The following is a 21,149-nucleotide window of genomic DNA, read 5'->3' as shown; positions in this document are numbered from 1 at the left end:
GCTGCAGCGACAAGTCCACAGGCCCCGCCAGCAACCCGCCCCTGCAGAGTAGATCTGGTCATGGACACCAAGCCCCAAGTCCCCAGGTCATACCACCCCCCAACAGAGGCCTGACAGAGCCAGGGCACCCAGGCCCCCGCAGGCAGTCACCAGGGCGGGCTCACACACACCCCACCACCCAGCCCCAGCTGCTGAGAGCCACCAATGCACCGGCGGCAGGGGGGCCCACCACCATAGGGGAGCACGACACACCAAATGGGGGGCCAAAACTGGTCCAAGAGAGGGGACCACCTAAAACCCAACCTGAGACAAACAGGCACACAGAGACAGCCCGACAGAGCCTCTGTCAGGCCGTCCATGCGCCCCAACTGCCTGACAGCGACCACAAGCCGGCCCCAGGCCGGGGGCCAGAGCAGCAGGGAGCAGCAGCTGAGGAAGGCTGGCCCAGCACACCAATGCATCCCTAAAGCCCCACACCACAGTCCCGGAGAGGCCCCGGCATGCCACCCATGCACCACCCCCCACACACACAGCACACCCCACCGTGAATGTCACATCAGGCCGACCAGCCAGCACCCTGTCGAAGTGAAGCCACGCCCCCGACCACTGCCATGCACCACCAATGACCACACACACACACACACAACCACAGCCGACCCCCCGCCAGAACCCGGCAGCCACCCCAGCCAAAGGGCTGGCCATCACAACCAGGAACCTCGATCAAAAGATCCAAACAATCCAGGGAGAACCAGAGCGGGGGGAAGTCTTTTGGATGAAAGACGAAAAGTTTCTACCTTTTTTCTTGTTTTGCTTTGTTTTGTTTTTTGAATGTCCAGAGGACCATCTTTAACTTTTTTAGACTCACTTATTAGTGTGTGTTACTAAAATATCTCATGAACTGTTGGACAAATCTGAACGAAAGCTGCAAGTTATGATTGGACGTACATGTAAAAAGGATTAACTTTCAGAGTCTGTGCAATTCAAGATGGCTGCCTCAGCAAGCTGACTCAGTGAATTTTACAAATACTGACCTACAGTTTGGTGTGGTGGTAGCTGAGAGTCATTCAAAAACATTACTCTGCAAGTCATGTCACATGAAATAACATGTTATTTTCATAGTTTGATCAAAACAGCTACAACTTCATTTTTGGGGCAGCTGTGAGCAGCCGTCCTCCAATGTGAGAGTTGGGGGTTCGATTCCTCCAGCAGTCACATGCTGAAGGGTCCCTGGGCAAGACACTGAACCCCACATTGCCTCCGATGTGTGTCTCATCAGTGCATGAATGTGGTAAATCACTGATTAATCTTTGTAAAGATCTAATAGAGTGCTGTATGAATGTGTTAATGACAGATTGTTGTAACGAGCTTTGAGTATCTGGATTAGGCAGAAAGGTGATACATACGTACAGTCCACTGAGCATTCTGCAACACGATCTTAGTGTAACACTCAGAAAGGTGGCGGGTGATATGCATTCCTGACATTTATTCATTTTGATATTTTTTAGCTAAAGGTTACTCAGTACCAGCATTCGATTTGTTTTCAAATCAGGAGGTGGCTGTGACCTTTACCTTTCACATCTTCATCTTCAATAGTGGTGTTGCTGCTGTCGGACGATTCCTGAAACGGACAGAAAACAATGTGTTGGTCACGCAGAACCTGTGGAAACACACTCAGCTGTGCCCCTTCGTGAAAGCATGCACACATATGCACAACAGCTGTCTGCCGTCGCTGCTCTGTGTTCACAGTGTTACCAAGAACACAACAGCTACACAATCCTGTCTACAGAGTGACAACGTTCATCACAGCCTGACAGAGAATGTGAGTCAGTCATACACGGGGTCCTCAGCCAGTGGTCACACCACAGCTCCATTTCTCTGAACACAGAGGGGCAGCAGAAAGCAAGAAAACACACAAGTGACCAGACCAACACACTTTATCTCTCCCATGCATAAATACACATATAAACACAAACAGATTCAATAAACCGCACAGCTGAGGCTGCAAGGGTAGAGACGCAGAGTGAAGACGAGGATGATGAAGGAAGGAAAGGGTGAAAAAAGTTGAAGAGATGGGAGAATAGGAGGAGGATTTACCTTGATCCCATCTACTGGATTATGGATTACAGTAGTCTGTGGCTCCTGGAAGGAGAATGGACAGAAAGAAGGAGGAGAAAACAGAAAGAGGGAGTGACTAAAAACAAATGAGGGAAAGGTTTTATGACTAAACGAGTAAAGTAGTGGAGGATCAGCAAAGATCAGTTTGTGTAACGAGAAGATTGACGTTTCCAAACACAGAGGATTCACAACAAGGATGAAACCAAGTCAAAATAAACCCAGCAATGCAATTAAACTAAACAGACAAGCTTTTCTCCAGTACATGAAGGAAAACTGCAAGTCCTGTAATTCTTGTTAAGGCAGGTGGCTTTAAATTGACTAAAAAAATACCCAATTAAAAAAAAGAGCATACAAACAATGTTCTCGCAGCAGAACATCTGTTGAACCTCAATAAAACTGCTCTGTTTTAGGGCTCCACGCCCGCAGGTGCAAGGGAACGCAGCTTTGTGTTAAACACGGTTCTGTGGCCTTCCTGCTGTCAGAAAGTTTAAGGATAATGTTAAAATCAGGTCTCTCTTGTAAATAAGTCCCAGAGGCTCAGTGGGATTAACCTGTATAAATAAAGGTTGAATGAAAGAAGTCCTTTCCAAAGCAAAGTTTACCACCAGGGGGTGCTAAAGTATGACAACAACACCTCTATAAAAATGTTCTAGTAGAAGAAGTGTAATAACTTGAGAGCTTGTGAATACAAATGCACCAAAATACTCAGTTTTAAAGATCCACAAAATACTGATGAATTTTGTTGGTCCATTTGTTCACACGTTTTCTTCTAAAAGCATTAAATATTATCTCTTCCACTGATGTCATGCCATTCTAAAAACCATTTTTCTAACTTGTTTTTAAACTGGCTTTGTTTACTTTTTGTTTCCTTGCATCTTATTTCCCATGCAAAATGCATTTTATGTTAGTGGAAAGGTTTTAGTAAATAATTGCAATTAAAAACAATAAAAAAATGTTTTAAATGCATATTCTTGTCTGAGTTTAAATTAAAATATATTTTTCTATGTAATTTTTTAAGCATTTTAAATTCATGAATTTTGATTTAGTGTGTTTCTTCTTTTGCCTGACTAAAAACTTGTGCTGACGTGCATCTGAACCATCCATCCATCCATTATCTTTACCCGTTTATTCCATTTTGGGTCACGGGGGTCGCTGGTGCCCATGTCCAGCAATCACTGTGCGAGGGGCGGGGTACACCCTGGACAGGTCGCAAGTCCATCACAGGGCCACATAGAGACAAACGAGACAAACAACCATTCACTCTCTCTCTCACCTAGAGACAATTTAGAGTTACCAATCAGCCTAACATGCATGTTTTTGGTCTGCGGGAGGAAACTGGAGTACCCGGAGAAAACCCACGCATGCACAGAGAGAACATGCAAACTCCACCCAGAAAGGTCCCTGGACCGGGGTTTGAACCAAGGACCTGCTCGCTGAGAGGCAGCAGCTCTGCCAGTTGCGCCACCGTACTGCCGCATCTGAACCAGTTCTGGGTCATTTGTGGGACAAATTGGTACCAAGCATGAGCCATGTCACATTTGGCCCACATCTGGCCCAGATGTATTGACCTCTTTAATGGAGAGGACACATGACTATGTTCACCCTTTACTAGAAACACTCTGGACTACATCACTGTTTGGGTTTTTCAGTTGGACGGGCTCTTGAATGATGCCTCTTGCCAAGTTACTGTTCCAGAATCTAAGCGGGACCTGACAGATACTTCTCTTCTGCTTGATCCAGACTCCAAGAGGGTTTGGCCAGATACTCCTGCCCTGCCTGACCTGATCTGAGCCTGATTCTAATAATGAGAGGGTTACATCGGACACCTCTGCACCACTCCCAGTGCCTGTTGACACGGTCAGCCTCTCTTCTGCTTGTTACAGACTCTGTGGTGGAAGTGGTCTCCAGCTACAAGTACTTGGGTGTGCACCTGAATGACAACCTCAGCTGGAGCAACAACACCACCAGCCTGATCAAGAAAGCTCATCAGAGACTCTACTTCCTCAGGCGGCTGAGACGAGCTGTTCTGAGAAGCTCAGTCCTCACCTCCTTCTACAGGTGTGCAGTGGAGAGCATCCTGTGCTCCAGCATCAATGTGTGGCATGGAGGCTGCACAGCTGCAAAAAGAAAAGCTTTGCAGAGAGTGGTGAAGGCTGCACAGAAGATGTTGGAGTCAGTCTCCCCACCATCACAGACATCTACACCTCCAGATGCAGGAAGAGGACCACCTGCATCAAGAAGGACCCCACTCACCCAGCACACACACTTTTTGCCCCACTCCCCTCAGGAAGGAGGTTGAAGAGCATTAAGTGTAGAACCACTAGACTGAGGAACAGCTTCTACCCTGAAGCTGTTAGACTCATGAATCTCTAACCAGGATAATCACTGTATTGACACTTTCATTGGAGATTTGTGACTTATTTCTGCTGCTGATTATTCATGCTGCTGATGTCATGCTGCTGAATTCATTCATAACCATCTGCTCACTACAGACTCATGTTCAGGCTGCTGTTTAATATACAACAACATTCATTCAGGTCATCTGGACGGTTTATTTTTTAAGCGGAGACGTTTCTTCCTTCATCCAAAGGACTTCTTCGATCTGACGAGCCACCAGGAGTGTTTTGCACCACTTAGTCATGACTGTCTCAGAGGAGTTGAAGGGGGAGAGGGCGGGCCCTGGAGGCCCTGGAGGCCCTCTCAGCGCCAGCAAACTGTTTTTTTCTATGGAGTATGCTGTTTGTGGGAATCCGTTTTGTTTGGTGGCTCCTCAGATCGAAGAAGTCCTTTGGATGAAGGACAAAACGTCTCAGCTTAAAAAAGAAAAACCATCCAGATGACCTGACTGAACATTGTTGGATTTTACACCTGGATTACTGAACATGAACTTTGGTGAATATACCATGATATTTTACACTATCAGTGCTTAGTATGTATCTTAGATCCTTGTATACCATTTATTTTTATACTTTATAATTTTGCTATTTTTGGATGTAACTGGGACCCTGTGTACACAGTTTCGTTCCACCTCATGTACCACATGTGATGCAGATGACAATAAAGAACCTTGAACCTAAAGTTGACAAGATGGACGTCCCTCCTCTGCCTCGCCAAAGTCCAGACACTGAGGGAGAGTCACTGGATGACCAGTGAGCATCCATTACAGATCAGTCACCATGACGGAGGCTGAACCAGATGAAGTTATGACACGTGAGCCCGTTAGCTTCCTGCCTCTGTCTCTTGTTACTGATTTGTTTAGACCCATCAAACCCATGGTCCTTTTTACTGATTCTTGTAAAATCTCTTGGTGATGACTGCAGCCAGCAAAACCTGGATCAGCTGTTAGATTAGCTGCAATTCAAAATCATGACATTTCATAAACTCATGGCCAAAAAAAGATTACGACTTGCAAATACTACACACAGACACTTCCTACTCACTTTCACACTCACACACCCACACTCTCTGCACTTTGAATGTGGTTTGGACAGACAGACGGACACAGAGCTGCGTACCAGTGCAGCAGAGGGGACGTTGCCTTTGGGACTGGTGACTATGCTGTTTCTCGAGCTGTTTGTCTGGGGCTGTGCCGGAAACACAAAGTGGCGTGTGTTAGTACTCAGAAACAATCTGCTGTGAGGTGGGTGGTTACTGTGAACAAAACATATTCTGTAATGGAGGGTCAAATGGATGGAAGAACGCGTAAATCACATCAAACACTGAGAACAAACATCATTCAAAAAAGGTTTTCACAAACATCTGGCTGCATAAATAACCATTTAGAAAACAAGAACTGTGCGTCATTTCTCTGTGAAGGAAAAGGAGTTCACACTCCTCAGTCTGAGCCGTTTCCTTTTTATTTACTTGCAGTGGCTATAAATGCTATTGTAGGGGAACACCACCTCAGAAACAGTTCACCTCATCTCAAACAAACAGCATTCATGTGTTTTTGTGTTTGAAACTGTTAAAATGAAGATTCATCTATTCCCTTGGGAACAAACAGACATTGTTTTGCAGGTGTTCAACTCAGCCCACAAACTTCTCAGTTGAACTAATGTAAATGTAATTAAAAAAACTGTCACTGTGTTAACTTCACTGCCAACATGAACTCGTTTCCCATGAAACGGACAGATCGTTTGAATGAGAGTTTTGGTTCAACTGACCTCAAAGTTTTTTTGAAACATTCAAACTCGCTATTTTGATATCGTCCTTTATCGAGAAGGAGTATTCCTCCCAGAATGGTTTCCCATGAAGATAACACCATAAGAACCCTTCGTTTAATGACATTCCTTTTCAGGAGATGGACAGCAACGTCTTTTGGTGAAACAGTGCATGTTATTAATTCCAAGATGTCGTTTCTGTTTTGTTTTATACCTGAATGTCTATTCACGAAAATGTGTGTTTTAAGTAATCTCTCTTTAAGATAATCATTTGTCTTATTTTTCCTCTTTTAAAAGAAGAGTGACTTTTAAGGCAGAGAAAGGGACTATAGATTTATTTAAGAGACCTTTATAAAAACATGACAGTGAGCTAGGTTTGCAGTTGTGATGTAGGTTCACCAGAAAGGCATTGAAGGGTCTTTGTCCTACCAGAATGAGATGTCAGAGCATGTTTCCAACAGCTGCTAATGATACCAGCAAGGCCGCAGATGCTCCGGTGACTGAGAGGCTGATTTTTCCTCAAAGTTCACCTGTCATCGGTTGGAGGGACGAAGGTCCAGCCACTGGCTCTGAAGTCAGCTTGAATTTACCACTCCTGCGGTGTGATGGGTCTGGTTTGGTCAGGTTCTGTGTCTTTCTCTCGTCCTGAGACGTCTGCAGAAAGGATGCTTCTCTCCTCTCTGAGTTCAGTGCAGAAACTGGGTTTCTTCTCTCCAGTTCTCTGTGCAGAAGCGTGTTTCTCTCTGGAGTTTTCTCTCCAAACTCCCGTGAAGTCTTCCAAGACGAAGCCTCAGTGAAGTGTGTGGTGGAAGACGTCGTAGATGTGAAGAAGTGATGAAAAGTGAAACTTAACTGTCTGTGTGTTATAGATTGACTTTGGTCCACCTCAGGAGTGGGTGGTCCTAACTCACTTCAGACACAATTTTAAACTACTTCACAAACAGAACCAGTCCAAAATCTGCCTTTTAAGTTTCACTAATTTGAATAATCAATTAGACCATTGATACAAAGCTATTTGTTATTCAGTTAATTTTGTTATGCATATTCTTCATCATATATATCACAGATTATTATTTTTATAATAAAATACATAAAAATCAACTGAATTTGTGCTTATTTTGGCACATCTGTATGTATTAACTGATTTGATACCGTTTAAACACGAGAAAAGAACTCACATTTCAGTTTACATTAATTTGGGGTTAAATAGAGACTGATTTTTCCTCTGAAAGAGAGGTGGTGCCCACAAAATGAAGTTATTTGCATAATAAATGCATATCTTATGAGCTTAACTCATAACTGATAATTAACAATATATATCCAGCCCCATATCACCCTACACTATTTAGATGGTGTTGAATTAACCCGACAGCAGCTGTTCACCTCTGCAACATCAGCCAGATGTGAAGAAACATCAAGCTGCATGACTAAACCCCTCTAACATGTTCTGACAAACACAAAAAACCAAAGACAGACAGCATTTAGGACAAAACACACACACGCACACACACACACGCACGCACGCACGCACGCACGCACGCACGCACGCACGCACGCACACATGCATGCACAATAACTCTGTTTTCTAAGCACTCAGAGAAAAGTGTTCAGGTTCTAAATCAGCATAAAGTGCAGGCATGATGCAGACACTTCTCAGCAGAACTCTCAGTCTCTGAAAGGTCAAATCTGAGCTGGTAAAAAAAATTAAATAAAGTGTAAAAGCACTTCCTGTATATTTCAAAGAGAGCATTAAAACAGTAAAAGAGGAAAATGGTTTCAGATTACTTGAGGAGGAAAAAGCAGTATCATGCAACCATTAACCTGCACCATTAGTATTTTAACATGCACGTGTAAAAGATTAAGTGGACAGAAGGTCTTTAGGGTTTTTGGGAGTAGAGTTCCTGCTCCTCTGAACAAGTCTGTCAAGGCTGGCTGGGTGGAGGAGATGCTTGAGCAGACCCAGTATTAGAGGTGGTAAATGCACCTTTCTATATTATCAATTTATCCTCAAAGCTCCTACAAGCACCTGCAGATGTTGGATGCTGTCTATCATGGTGCACTAAGATTCATAACTGGCTGTAACAATCGTACCCACCACTGCACCCAGTATTCACTGGTTAACTGGTCATCATTAACTTCATGCAGACTCTCTCACTGGTACATTTTCATCTTTAAATCACTTCTTGGTCTGCTGCCTTCATACATCTCCTCCTACATGTCTCTGTGTGAGTGCAGCTACAGCGTGCGCTCTCAGGACATTATTACCTGCAGTGTTCCCTCAGTGAGGACTGAACTAGGCAAAAGGGTCTTCTCCTACTCCGCTCCTGTTTCCTGGAATATCTTACAAAAAACATCTGAAGCTCTCGACCTTGACCTCTCTAAGTGGCTTTAAAACCCTGTTAAGTACCTGGCAAAACCAATGCAGACATGTTCCTGTTTTTAGTATTTTACATCGCTTTATAATGTAGCTGTCTTTGTTTCGTTTTTAAACATCATTTTCTTTCATTAATTTTTTCAGTTTATATGCTTTTTTATGACTGTTTACTGTTGTCATCACTCTTGTTAAAATCAGGTCTCTCTTGTAAATGAGTCCTCGAGGCTCAATGAGACTAACCTGTAGAAATAAAGGATGAACGTAATCTGTGTCCTCATTTATCCATTCATACAGCACTCTACTATATATTTACAAAAAATAATCAGAGCTTTATCACATTCATGGAACACACATCGGGGGCAATGAGGTCTTGCCCAGGGACATTTCCACATGTGACTGCTGGTGGAATCAAACCCCCAACTCTCCCATTGGAGGACGACTGCTCCAACCACTCAGCCACAGCCGCCCCATATGAGGTTTGAAGGAAACGGGATCTTGAAGATCTTCTTGTTTCAAGTATTTAGTGAGTAGGTTGTACAAGACGTTCGAGGTGAGGGTTGTACCACAGTTCTTGTCACGCGAGTACCCTTCATCTCCTGAGCTGATCTGGCCCTTCTTTAATCCTTAAGTGGAAAAGCAAAGCACAAATGTGTGTATCTGCATTTGTCAAGGAAAAATATTAAACAAGGGACGACTTTGAACTGTCTGCAACTCAGTTTCCACTGTTGGTTGTAAAGAGCCAGAGCCAATACTGATTCAGATTGCTCGTGCACGTCACTCTACCCAGAATTTACTGAAGGAATTAAAAATCCTTTCTGGCCTGAAAACACCTTAGTATCCACTGAGTTATACTAAACCTGTGGTTTCAGTGACCCGACCGCAGATAAACAGCAGTGAATGGAAGGATGGATGGCACATGCCCTTGAGCAGACTGATCCTCTTCACACTGAACCACAGGGCAGATGTGAACTAACTAAAGAGTTCCTGTCATGATAAAAGCAAAGAATCAGCAGGAACTGGTGAAAACAAATGTAACAATTGCTCCACTAGATAGTTTGTGTTTCACTTAAAAACAGGTGAAATTTGAGTGCACGTTTTGTTGGTAAAAGTTAATATTCATTTTGTGATGATTTGAAACTATGATGTGTGCTTTTGATATTTTTGAGGTTGATGAAGGGATTTTTGCTTACTGGGTTTTCTTTTACCATCCAGTAGTGTTTGGTTCTGGTTTGGCCCGTCCCTCTGATCTTCTCTCTGCACGGGTGTTGGTGGTTCTGATATGTGGTTTTTGACTTTATATTCCCTGGGTTGAGTTTGGTTCTTCGGTTTGGCAATGTAAACAATGTTTCAGTCTCGGCTCCGTGCTCATATTGATCCCTATGAGTTCTGCAGTACTGATACTTGATCCAGCTGTTCTGTGTGGTCTCGAGGTACTGCAGCTTTTTCATTTATTTCTTTATTGTTTATTTAAAAAGGCAAATCTCATATCTCTGTTTTAAGTGAGGCCTATGCCGGACTGTGGGAGAACCGGACTTGGAGAACATTCACACCAAAAAGAGAACGTACAAACTCCTGGGCTGAACCCAGGACCTTCTTGCTGTGAGACGACACTGCTTATCACTATATTAGTGTTCAGCTCGTGCAGATTTACAGACAGCTGCTTCTGTCTGAAAAATATTTTTCTTAATACACGCGACAAAAACTAGAATAAATAGTGAAAAAGAAAAACTGGTGCTTGTGAATATATGGGAATACTAAAATAGTTTCCAGATTGTGTGCCTTTGTGTAACATTATGTTACGGCTAAAGTCAGCCCTGTGATTATGTAATGACAGATTACTCATCTGGCTGGAATAATCTGAGATTAGCATCAGGCCCCTGGACAAAAAGGGCTAAATTAGAAATGAAAAATAAAGGGAGCGGGAATGATTGAGGGATGATGGAGAGACGCAGGTTAGAGGAACATTCAGTGGAGACAGAGGAGATCAGAACGTCATCCAGATGGTCTCAGCACCAGTCATCTCTCTCTTTGCTTCTTACTGGCTCCTTAACAATATCTCTAATCCTCATTCTTTAGATTACCTTCAGAAAAGAGGAAAAATCATGTTTAATATAATTATTTGTTGGAAAATACCCAACAGGTCACATTTAATTTATAAATTCTGTTTTTTGTGTATTTATTTTTTTTAAATGTGCTGTTCTGGTGATACTCTCTAATTGGGTTTGTTGAATGTTTCTTTTTAAATGTCCTCATTGTAACGTAAAAAGAAAAACAAAGTATTAGGTTAAATTTGCAAACTATTGTTTACACCTTTGTTTTTTTATGTCTTTAGATTAAAAAACTGTAAGCAAACTTTAAGGATAGCTGTGAGTGTTGGTATGTTCTACACATATACAGTTCCTCCATATTTACTCAACTACACAGACTAAAACCAGCCTAATGTACAAACCGGATTCCAAAAAGGTTGGGACACTAAACAAATTGTGAATAAAAACTGAATGCAATGATGTGGAGGTGTCAACATCTAATATTTTATTCAGAATAAAACACAAATCACAGATCACAAGTTTAAACTGAGAGAATGTATCATTTTAAGGGAAAAATCTGTTGTTTCCAAATTTCATGGCGTCAACAAATCCCAAAAAAGTTGGGACAAGTTCATTTTTACCACTGTGTGGCATCCCCCCTTCTTCTTACAACACTCAACAGACGTCTGGGACAGAGGAGACCAGTTTCTCAAGTTTAGAAATAGGAATGCTCTCCCATTCATGTCTAATACTGTTCAATCGTCTTGGGCCTTCTTTGTCGCACCTTCCTCTTTATGATGCGCCAAATGTTCTCTATAGGTGAAAGATCTGGACTGCAGGCTGGCCATTTCAGTACCCGGATCCTTCTCCTACGTAGCCATGATGTTGTGATTGCTGCAGAATGTGGTCTGGCATTATCGTGTTGAAAAATGCAGGGTCTTCCCTGAAAGAGATGACGTCTAGATGGGAGCATATGTTGTTCTAGAACCTGAACATAGTTCTCTGCATTAATGGTGCCTTTCCAGACATGCAAGCTGCCCATGCCACAAGCGCTCATGCAACCCCATACCATCAGTGATGCAGGCTTCTGAACGGAGCATTGATAACAACTTGGGCTATCCTTGTCCTCTCTGGTCCGGATGACATGGCATCCCAGTGTTCCATAAAGAACTTCAAATCGTGACTCATCTGACCACAGAACAGTCTTCCATTTTGCCACACTCCATTTTAAATGACCCCTGGCCCAGTGCAAACGTCTGAGCTTGTGGCGCTTGCTTAGAAATGGCTTCCTCTTTGCACTGTAGAGTTTCAGCTGGCAACAGCGGATGGCACGGTGAATTGTGTTCACTGTCAATGCTTTCTGGAAGTATTCCTGAGCCCATTCTGTTATTTCCTTGACAGTGGCATTCCTGTTTGAGGTGCAGTGACGTTTAAGGGCCCGGAGATCACGAGCATCCAGTAGAGTTTTACGGCCTTGACCCATACGCACAGCGATTGTTCCAGATTCTCTGAATCTTTTGATGATGTTATGCACGGTTGATGATGATAACTTAAAAGTTTTTGCTATTTTATGCTGGGTAACACCATTTTGGTATTGCTGCACTATCTTTCTGCGCAACAATGGTGGAATTGGTGATCCTCTTACCATCTTGGCTTCTGAGAGACACTGACACTCTGAGAAGCTCTTTTTATACCAAATCATGTTGTCAATTGACCTAATTAGTGTTTAATGGTCTTCCAGCTGTTAGTTATATGCTCAATTTCCTTTTTCCAGCCACTTATTGCTACTTGTCCCAACTTTTTTGGGATTTGCTGACTCTGTGAAATTTTGAATCAACATATTTTTCCTTTAAAATGTTACATTTACTCAGAATAAACTTTTGATCTGTCATCTATGTTATATTACGAATAAAATATTGACATTTGCCATCTCCACATCATTGCATTCAGTTTTTATTCACAATTTGTTTAGTGTCCCAACTTTTTTGGAATCTGTTTTGTAGATCAACCATCTGACTCAAGCTTCCTCTTGGTTTTCAGTAAATTCAACTGAGAACTTTGTTTACAATGAGTGCGTACCCGCATTTCAGAAATGCATATGAGGAAAACTACTGGAGTAAAATCTTACAAACCCAAACATCTGGTATATTTCAGGATGTCCTTTCTATGGCTGATCTCACATTTAGTAAAAAAAAATATTGCTAAGACAGAACAAGTATAAAATCATACCATCTAAACTCTGAAGGTCTTCCACTGTGCACAGCGTTTGTTGATATGGAAGACTTTTAGAAAACAGCATGAACCATTGGGCACATTTTAACAAAACTCTTAAAAATAATAAATGGATGAACTTCTATAATGGATAAACTTTTGGAGTTAGTCTTATTCAAGATGGCTACCATAGTTAATCAAAATAGCAAACACCATATATCCATCCATTATCTGTACCCGCTTCTTCCTTTTATGGTCACTGGCGCTCATGTCTGGCAGTCACTGTGCGAGGGGTGGGGAACACAGTTCTCCAGTCCATCACAGGGACACATAGAGACAAATGAGACAAACAACCATCCACTCTCTCACTCTCACCTAGAGACAATTTAGAGTTACCAATCAGTCTAACATTCATTCAACCTGTTTTTGGTCTGTGGGAGGAAACTGGAGTACCTGGAGAAAACCCACACATGCACGGAGAGAACATGCAAACTCCACCCGGAAAGGCCTCCAGACTGGGATTAGAACAGCGACCTGTTTGCTGAGAGGCAGCAGCTCTACCAACTTATCCACTGTGCCGCTCCAGACACCATATAGCTCTAACTTATTACAGATGCTGAGCTAAGGTTTGATGTGAAAGTAGCTGAGAGTCATCACGGTAGCGACACATTTTGTAAGAGTTCTCCTGTTGCATGAAATCCTCCTGTCATGATCTGTAGGATTTGTTGGACTCAAAGTGCAGACAGAACTCGGGAAGCTAGAAATATAAATAAATAATTTAATTAAATAGCAGAAGCAAACGCTGACGTGACAGCAAGACACACTTCTTAACTCAGGAGACACGGGAAGAGAGCAGAACATGATGCCACAAGAAATAATCCACAGACAGGAACGACAAGGAAACACACAAGAAAGACTTTTTTGTGCTTTCATTGAGTCTACCATTGTTGTTTACCTTTTGGGCTGGGCGATATGGACCAAAATTAATATCTCAATATTTTAAGATGAATGGCAATATACTACACATATATATATATATATATATATATATATATATATATATATATAATTTATTTTCTTTCCATAAAGTAATAAATCAGGTCTCTCTTGTAAATGAGTCCCCGACGCTCAATGGGATTAACCTGTAGAAATAAAGGTTGAATGAACTAATGAGGGGACAAACACAGACACCTGAGGAAGGACGACAGGTTGAGGAGGCAGGAGTTGATTACAAGAGGACGAAACACTGAGGGCAGGACAGAAAAATCACACAGACACACACAGATCCTCTCACATCCATAACGTCATATACAAGGTTTGACCAAAACAGCTCAAAGTTTAAAATTCGGTCATGAAAGGCAGCGTATGCATTCCTTTAAGAACTTTGCTTACTTTTTATCTACCTGTCTGTGGGTGTACTTCTTTTGTTTCCACTTTTCAAGTCTTTAACTGGGAAGGACTGTGGTGATGCTCATGTAAAGTGAAATATCCAACTAAAGTAACCATGACATTTATGCATCGCTCTGCTGTTCTGCACCTGAAACGGTGAATAAAATCATCATCTTTTGCAACTTTAAGAGTTCTGGGAAAAGTTCTGTTTGTGTTGAAGACATATTTGCCCAACTCACTATGCAGCTTTTGAAAACCCCTGCATCTCCAGAGTTTCTGCAGAGCCTTGTCACTAACTCATGCCAACACATCGTGCATGACACCACACAAAACCACACATGCTCACCAGAAGTGCACGGCAAACTACACAAACATTTGCAGGAATAAACAGCAAAAAAAAAAATGATACAAACACACAGTGGATGACTAATGAGGTCTGAGTCTAAGTTCCTGCAGATTCAGCATCTCAGAAGTCTCTTTAGGAAATTAAAAATCACACAAACCAATTCTTTAATTTAGTTTGGCACCAGAGAATTGTTCTGGTGAAAAATGTCTGCAGCAGAGTGGTGCAAAGTGGCTGCTGTGCCAGAAGCTGAAGTGGATCAGTTAAGTGAACAGGCAGCAATCAGAACTCAAGCACTAACTTTCACAATAAAAGCACACGTTAGACTCACTTCTGATTCTTTCTGTCTCGCTCTTCTAATCAAGCTAAAACACTGAACAGTTTTCTGTCCATGCATGCTAATCCTACAGATTTACAGTATATTGCTTTGGCAGTGCTGATCATTTTTCACCTTTATATCCAACACTGACTTGGGTTTGGAAACAAATTCTATTCTTGTTCAGTGCTATCAATTCTTATTTTGAGAGAAGATGGGTGGTTTTCTAAAATGCAGGCAAAATTGACACTATTGATTTGTTCATTTCCTTTTTTCCCAGTGGGGCAGCTGTGGCTGAGTGGCTAGAGCAGTCGTTCTCCAATGGGAGAATTGGGGGTTCAATTCCACCTGCAGTCACATGCCAAAGTGTCCCTGGGCAAGACACTGGACCCCTCATTGCCTCCGATGTGTGTCCCATCGGTGTATGAATGTGATAAAGCATCATTTAGTCTTTGCTTAGATCTAGCAGAGTGCTGGTTGATTGGTTGATTCAGTCACCAGAGGACAGCTGTAAGTGCACATCTGTCTGAGCTATCGGTTACTTGCTTTATATCAAATAAACACTAACTAACTAACATATCTTTAAAATAGTCTCATCTTTAATGAGCATACAGTGGAGGTGGTTTTTCATCTTTATGAAGTCACGTCAGTTCATTCGGAGGTTTAGCTCACAACGGTTTGTGTTCAGACGAACTCAAGACGTCTTTAATGCAGGTTGATGCTGTTCACCCACGTATGGAGAGCCATCCTGATGCACTCAGATCACCTCGGACAGATGTTAGTGCCAAGTCTGAACAAGGTCAGTGTCTTCCCTCACACAGTGATAATTGTTTAGAAAGACTTAAAGCTGATTTATACTTCATCAGAAGTATGAGAAGAATGTATTGGGGTATGCATCTTTATTTTGGTTTAACATGCTTGTTAGACAAAAAAGCAATACTCTTTAGTGTCCTGGTGTGGGTTGTATTTTTATATTAATATCCAAACCAACAAATAAGTGTAAACATTGTAGTGGATATGCTTGTTTATATGACAATAAATCACAGCAGTAACTTGATGAATGCATTCTTGTGTATTAAGTTATTTTAATACTATTCATTTGTATATTTAAAAAATATATATTTTTGAATTTGTAGATTTTTTTTGGCACCACATTTATTTGTTAGTGGCATTTTTAACTACTCCATAGAAATATTGATATATATATCTGATTTATTTTTGATAAACTTTTTTAAATGGTCCAGGCAGAACATTCATACCAGAATTTATTTATGCTTTAAGATAAACCATTAAAATCATGACTTCACTATTTCACAAAGTTTAGTCGCATGTTGCTTCTGTATTTAATTAAGTTATTTATATAAAAAAAAACATGTTTAAATAGCACACTGCAGTGGGATTTATAGAGAAATAATTTTAAAACTGAAGGAAAGAGTTCCTGTTACCTTGTAGTCGGCCTTCTTGTTGAGGAGACTCTTGGCTGCTGCAGAGAAGCAGAATGACACACCCTCAGATGAAAGAGTGCACATCTTAAACCTTTGGATGACCAAAACTCTTCAGATCTGCTCACACAAAGGCACATGCAGGGCTAACCATGCATGAATAAAGAAAAATACACCCCCGTTCATCAGCAAGTTTGAAACTACAAATGTGACAAAAATATGAAAAAAAAAAAACTCTTTTTGTTTTACCTAAAAACAGAACACCACCCTAATACACACACGCACACACTATAAAAACACAGTAAACATCTCCATTTAACTGGCACCTCCTAACCCTGATCCACCGCTTAAAGCATTAGATAAGCAGAGAACATCAGGGATGATGGCGCCGGGGGGGGGCTAATTCTCGAAATAATCCAAATAGACACACAGACACAGATAGATGGAGAGATTAGGAGTGGAACTATAAAGGAAGTGGAAGAGAGATGCAGGTGTGTGATAATGGGTCGGTTAATCTCAATAGGTTGGATTATTGATGGGGTAGATCAAAACAAAGAATGAAATAAAATGAGCTAGAAAGTGTGTTTTGGTGAATAAATAATGACTATATTTAAAAGCCTTGAAGGAAAGTCAACTTTTCATGGCAGAGTTTTAGACTAAGATTGTCTCAAGGTGAAAGAGGATGGAGTTCTAGCACTTTTGGTCAAACGTTGAAAATAACAATTTGTGTGAGCTCATGTGAGATCTCTTGGTCTGTTAGTGCTTGAAGTATGTGGTGAGGATAACTCTCAGATACTACCACACCAAATTATAGCATAATATTTGTAAAACTGATCGGGTTATAGCCATTTGAACACGGTTGAACAAATGAACATGGAGGCCTCCGCCACTGTTTAATGATGGATGGGTTCTCTTCACAAAGATGGCCTCCTTCTCTCCTCTCTCAAACCATCGTTCCTCTCGATCAAGGATGTGAACATCTTCATCCCTGAAAGAGTGACCGCTGGCCTGGAGATGAGTGTAGACCACAGAGTCCTGGCCTGATGATGTTGATCTTCTGTGCTGGGCCATCCTTTTGGCCAGTGGCTGTTTAATTTCCCTGATAAAAGACTGATCACAGCCCTCCTGACACTGAGCAGCATACACAATATTACCAGGAAGTGGTTACAAGAAGAAGTTGATAGAGTGCATAAAATATTTGGAGCAGGACAATGCTAAAGACAGTATTCTGTACCACAGACTGTACCCAGGGGAGACCACGCCTAATCTGTATGGTTTACCCAAAATTCACCAACAAGGTGTACCATTAAGACTGATTGTTAGCATAATTAATGCTGTCACTTAGACCAGTGGTCATTCCACATGTTGCGGGAATTTCAGAGAAACTGAGACGTTTATTTTCTAAACACAACATCCCAGTGGCTTTTAAACCCCCAAATACATAACGGCAAAGACTGGTTCATCCCAAAGATCCAGTCCTCCGGCACAAACAGAGTAATACTGTGTATGCTGTTCAGTCTGAGGCGTGCCTTGATCAGTCTTACATCGGGGAAACTACACAGCCACAAGGATGGTCCAGCAGAGAAGAGCAACATCATCAGGCCAGGACTCTGCAGTCTACACTCACCTGCAGACCATCGGGCTTTCAGGGATGAAGATGTGCACATCCTTGATTGATAAAGAGGAACAATGGTTTGAGAGAGAAGTGAAGGAAGCTATATTTGTGAAAAGAACCCATCCATCATTAAACAGGGGTGGAGGCCTCTTTGTTCAACTGTCCCTCTCTTACAATGCTGTGATTGCTAGTATCACTCAGCTCGATGCAAATCGAAAGCAGCCATCAAGGTGCTAACAATTGGTTGTTAGTTCTAACAAGGATGAGTCAGGTCCTCTGGACGGATTCTTCTTCAACAAATAAGAATCCATCCGGAGGACCTGATTCAACCTTGTTAGATTTATCCACCTGGATTACTGAGCATGCATCAGGACGTTGACTCCAGGGGCTTCATGTACAATTGGTGCCTACGTACAAAAACATGGTGTAAGCACTTTTTCACACAAATCTTTAGATGTATCAAGAATGAAATGACTGTGGAAAATTACACAGCCCCCTGCCAATGTCATAGCTGGTGTATGAATGTTTCTAATGGTTATTTGTCCATTGGTGACACTTGAGTCGTCATATTTATTATCTGCATCATTTTTATGTCTATATTTTTGATTTACTTCATTTTGTATATTGCTTCGTGTGTTGTCTGTTGTTCTGTCTGTACAGCACTTTGGTTGGCCTTGTAGCTGTTTTAAGTGCTCTATAAATAAAATGGTATGGTATGGTACTTAGTGGTGATACTAGGAAACTGTTAATAATGTGAAAACTATTATTGTACACACTGGACACACATGATGAACAAATAATGCATTCACATGTATGCCATTAGATGGGTGGATATAAAAACATCTGCAAAATGGTGCCCAAAATACTGTTAATAATAATGGCTTTAGTCTTATTAGAGGATATAGCAAATGGCACAATACGCAGAGATCATGTATTTAGAGACAGAAGATTTTCTGGCCCATGATGATGACTGGCTTATCAGTTGTTTTAGGCTTCCAAGGGCAATCTTTTTGGAACTGTGCATGGAGCTGCGTCTGATCTTGGAGCACGGCCCAGTGAGGAGCCATGTGCTGCCTGTATACACACAGTTACTGGCCACACTGGGGTGCCTATCAACAGGGGCATTCCAGAGGGAGCTGGCAGACCAATCGGGACTGTGCTAGTCCACCCTGAGCCAAGCCATGCCAGCTGTGTGGGATGGAGTTACCCGGATGTCAAACAGGTATACCAAATTCCCTACAATGCAGTTTAATAGGACAACATTACAGCACAATTTGCAGAAACAGACAGTTTTCCAAATGTAATTGGAGCTATCAACTGCACACACATTTCTATAAAAGTACCATCACATGGTGAGTAGGTTAATCTTAACAGGAAGCATTTTCATTTAATCAGTGTGCAAATTATACATGATGTGCAAAAGCAACTAACCAACATGGTGGCGAGGTGGCCTACACACGATTCATTCATTCTAATGAACAGCATGGTTGGGAACAGACTACAAGCTGGCACGGAGCTAGATGGTTAGCTTCTTAGTGAGTAAATTAATTTAATCATCCAAATATGTCCAGCAATTTTATATTAATTTCTGTGGGTGTGCACTGCTCTGACCCCACAGCATTTACAGCTTCGCACATATTGTTCCCCTCACTCTTCTTGCACTTGGCGCTAATGCCAGAGGACAGCGAGCCAAACAGAATGTTTTTACGAGCCTCTACCTCACTGAGAACCGTCTCCAACTCACATTCCCTGAAGTTCCTCTTTTTCCATGTGTAGACATACTTTTAGATTGTGCAGAGAGGAGATTCCTCAGGTGCAGGGCATATTAAAATCTATTTGCATATTTAAATGTAGGCGTGTCAAGAAAGGAGTTGGATCTTCTCTCATGTGCGCTCAATTCCATGTTGATTGGAATGTACAAATGAAGTGTGCTTGGATTCATGCATAAGTGCGGTTTCATACATCTGGATTTATTTGTGTGTACGCTGTTTTCTCGATTTAAGCATAGACCATGTTTCAGTAGGAAATCCACACAAGTCTTTGTACATGATGACCCAGAGGTTTATCAGTTGTAGATACAGTACATGTTCAAAGATAACTTTTGAAAGGTTTCACCAAAATACCCCCAGTGGTTCATGAGATATTTTGATAACAGACTTACTCTTGAACACATTTGCACACACTCAGACAGGCAGAGGGAAAGAACAGTTAAAAAAAAGGGAAACGGCACAGAAAGCAACAGTCATGTGGAGCTTAATCCCCTTCACACATTGACACAGAAGCACCATGTGGGTGTGCATGCCCTTTGCATCAGTTGTGCTTCAGAACGAATGAATATTTTGATTTAAAGCCTGACACCTTTAATTCTGCATACGTTTCAAACTGGATTGTTTCATCTTCTAATTCCTCCATAACCAAAAGACGTTTTAACTCATGCCAGGGGAAAATATCTGAGGAGTAATACCCTGATCTCTCAGATGAGCGATGAGGCCGCTTACCTTGGCAAATATTTGAGATGCATTAAAGGAGAACGGGGTGGGAGAGAAAGATTTAAAAAGGAAGATTAAAACAGGCCAAGAAGGAGCTGCAGTTGCTGTAATTCTGAGAGATTTCCATTTAATGGTGTCAGATCTGTGAGAGGAAAATATGTAAAGGCTTATGGGAGGCAGGAAGAAAATGGGAAAATATGTACCTTGTTCCACGATGCCTGCAGTGGTTCCTGCTACTCCGCTGACAGAAGCGGGGGCTGTAGTCTGCCGGCCAACTGAAACACAGCACAATGGGACAATTAGATTGTTTTTTTTTAAATAAAATAAATATTTGTTAAGACATACTGTGTAATTCATTTAGGACTTTGGGATAGAATAAAGCTGAAATACAGTCAGACAAGTTAATTCTTACTTAAGATTGTTCCATGGTGTCATGACCCTTTGTTCTTTGCATTTTTGTTTTGTAGATTTGAGGCTTTTTGGTTGCTTTGTTACAGATTTGGTTTATTTTGTTTTGTTTGTTGATTATTTCATACTTTAGATTTTGAGTTGTTTTTTTTTAGATTCCTTGTGTTTAATTTTCCATTGTCTCTTTGTGTCATCAGCCATTTTCCCCTCAGCCCATTTTGTTCTTTGTTAACCCTTCACACCTGCTTCCTGTATTCATT

General features: G+C 41.6%; 1 protein-coding gene across 1 annotated transcript in view; it reads right to left on the bottom strand.

The window, feature by feature from the left end:
- LOC119425024 (calcium/calmodulin-dependent protein kinase type II subunit beta) overlaps positions 1-20,756 on the bottom strand; it is a gene marked incomplete at its 5' end in the record, with an annotated part of 28,748 nt that extends 7,992 nt beyond the window's left edge. Inside the window, 5 exon segments of the mRNA XM_037692546.1 lie at positions 1,570-1,618; positions 2,095-2,139; positions 5,631-5,699; positions 16,381-16,415; positions 20,685-20,756. Of these exon segments, the coding sequence (XP_037548474.1) occupies positions 1,570-1,618; positions 2,095-2,139; positions 5,631-5,699; positions 16,381-16,415; positions 20,685-20,756 (270 nt within the window).
- Positions 20,757-21,149: the final 393 nt, after the last annotated feature.

Source organism: Nematolebias whitei, chromosome 18 (genome assembly GCF_014905685.2).
Source record: "Nematolebias whitei isolate Nwh7 chromosome 18, NemWhi1, whole genome shotgun sequence".
Lineage (NCBI taxonomy): Eukaryota > Metazoa > Chordata > Actinopteri > Cyprinodontiformes > Rivulidae > Nematolebias > Nematolebias whitei.
The sequence above is the reverse complement of the archived record's forward strand: the minus strand, read 5'-3'. Positions and strand labels throughout refer to the sequence as shown.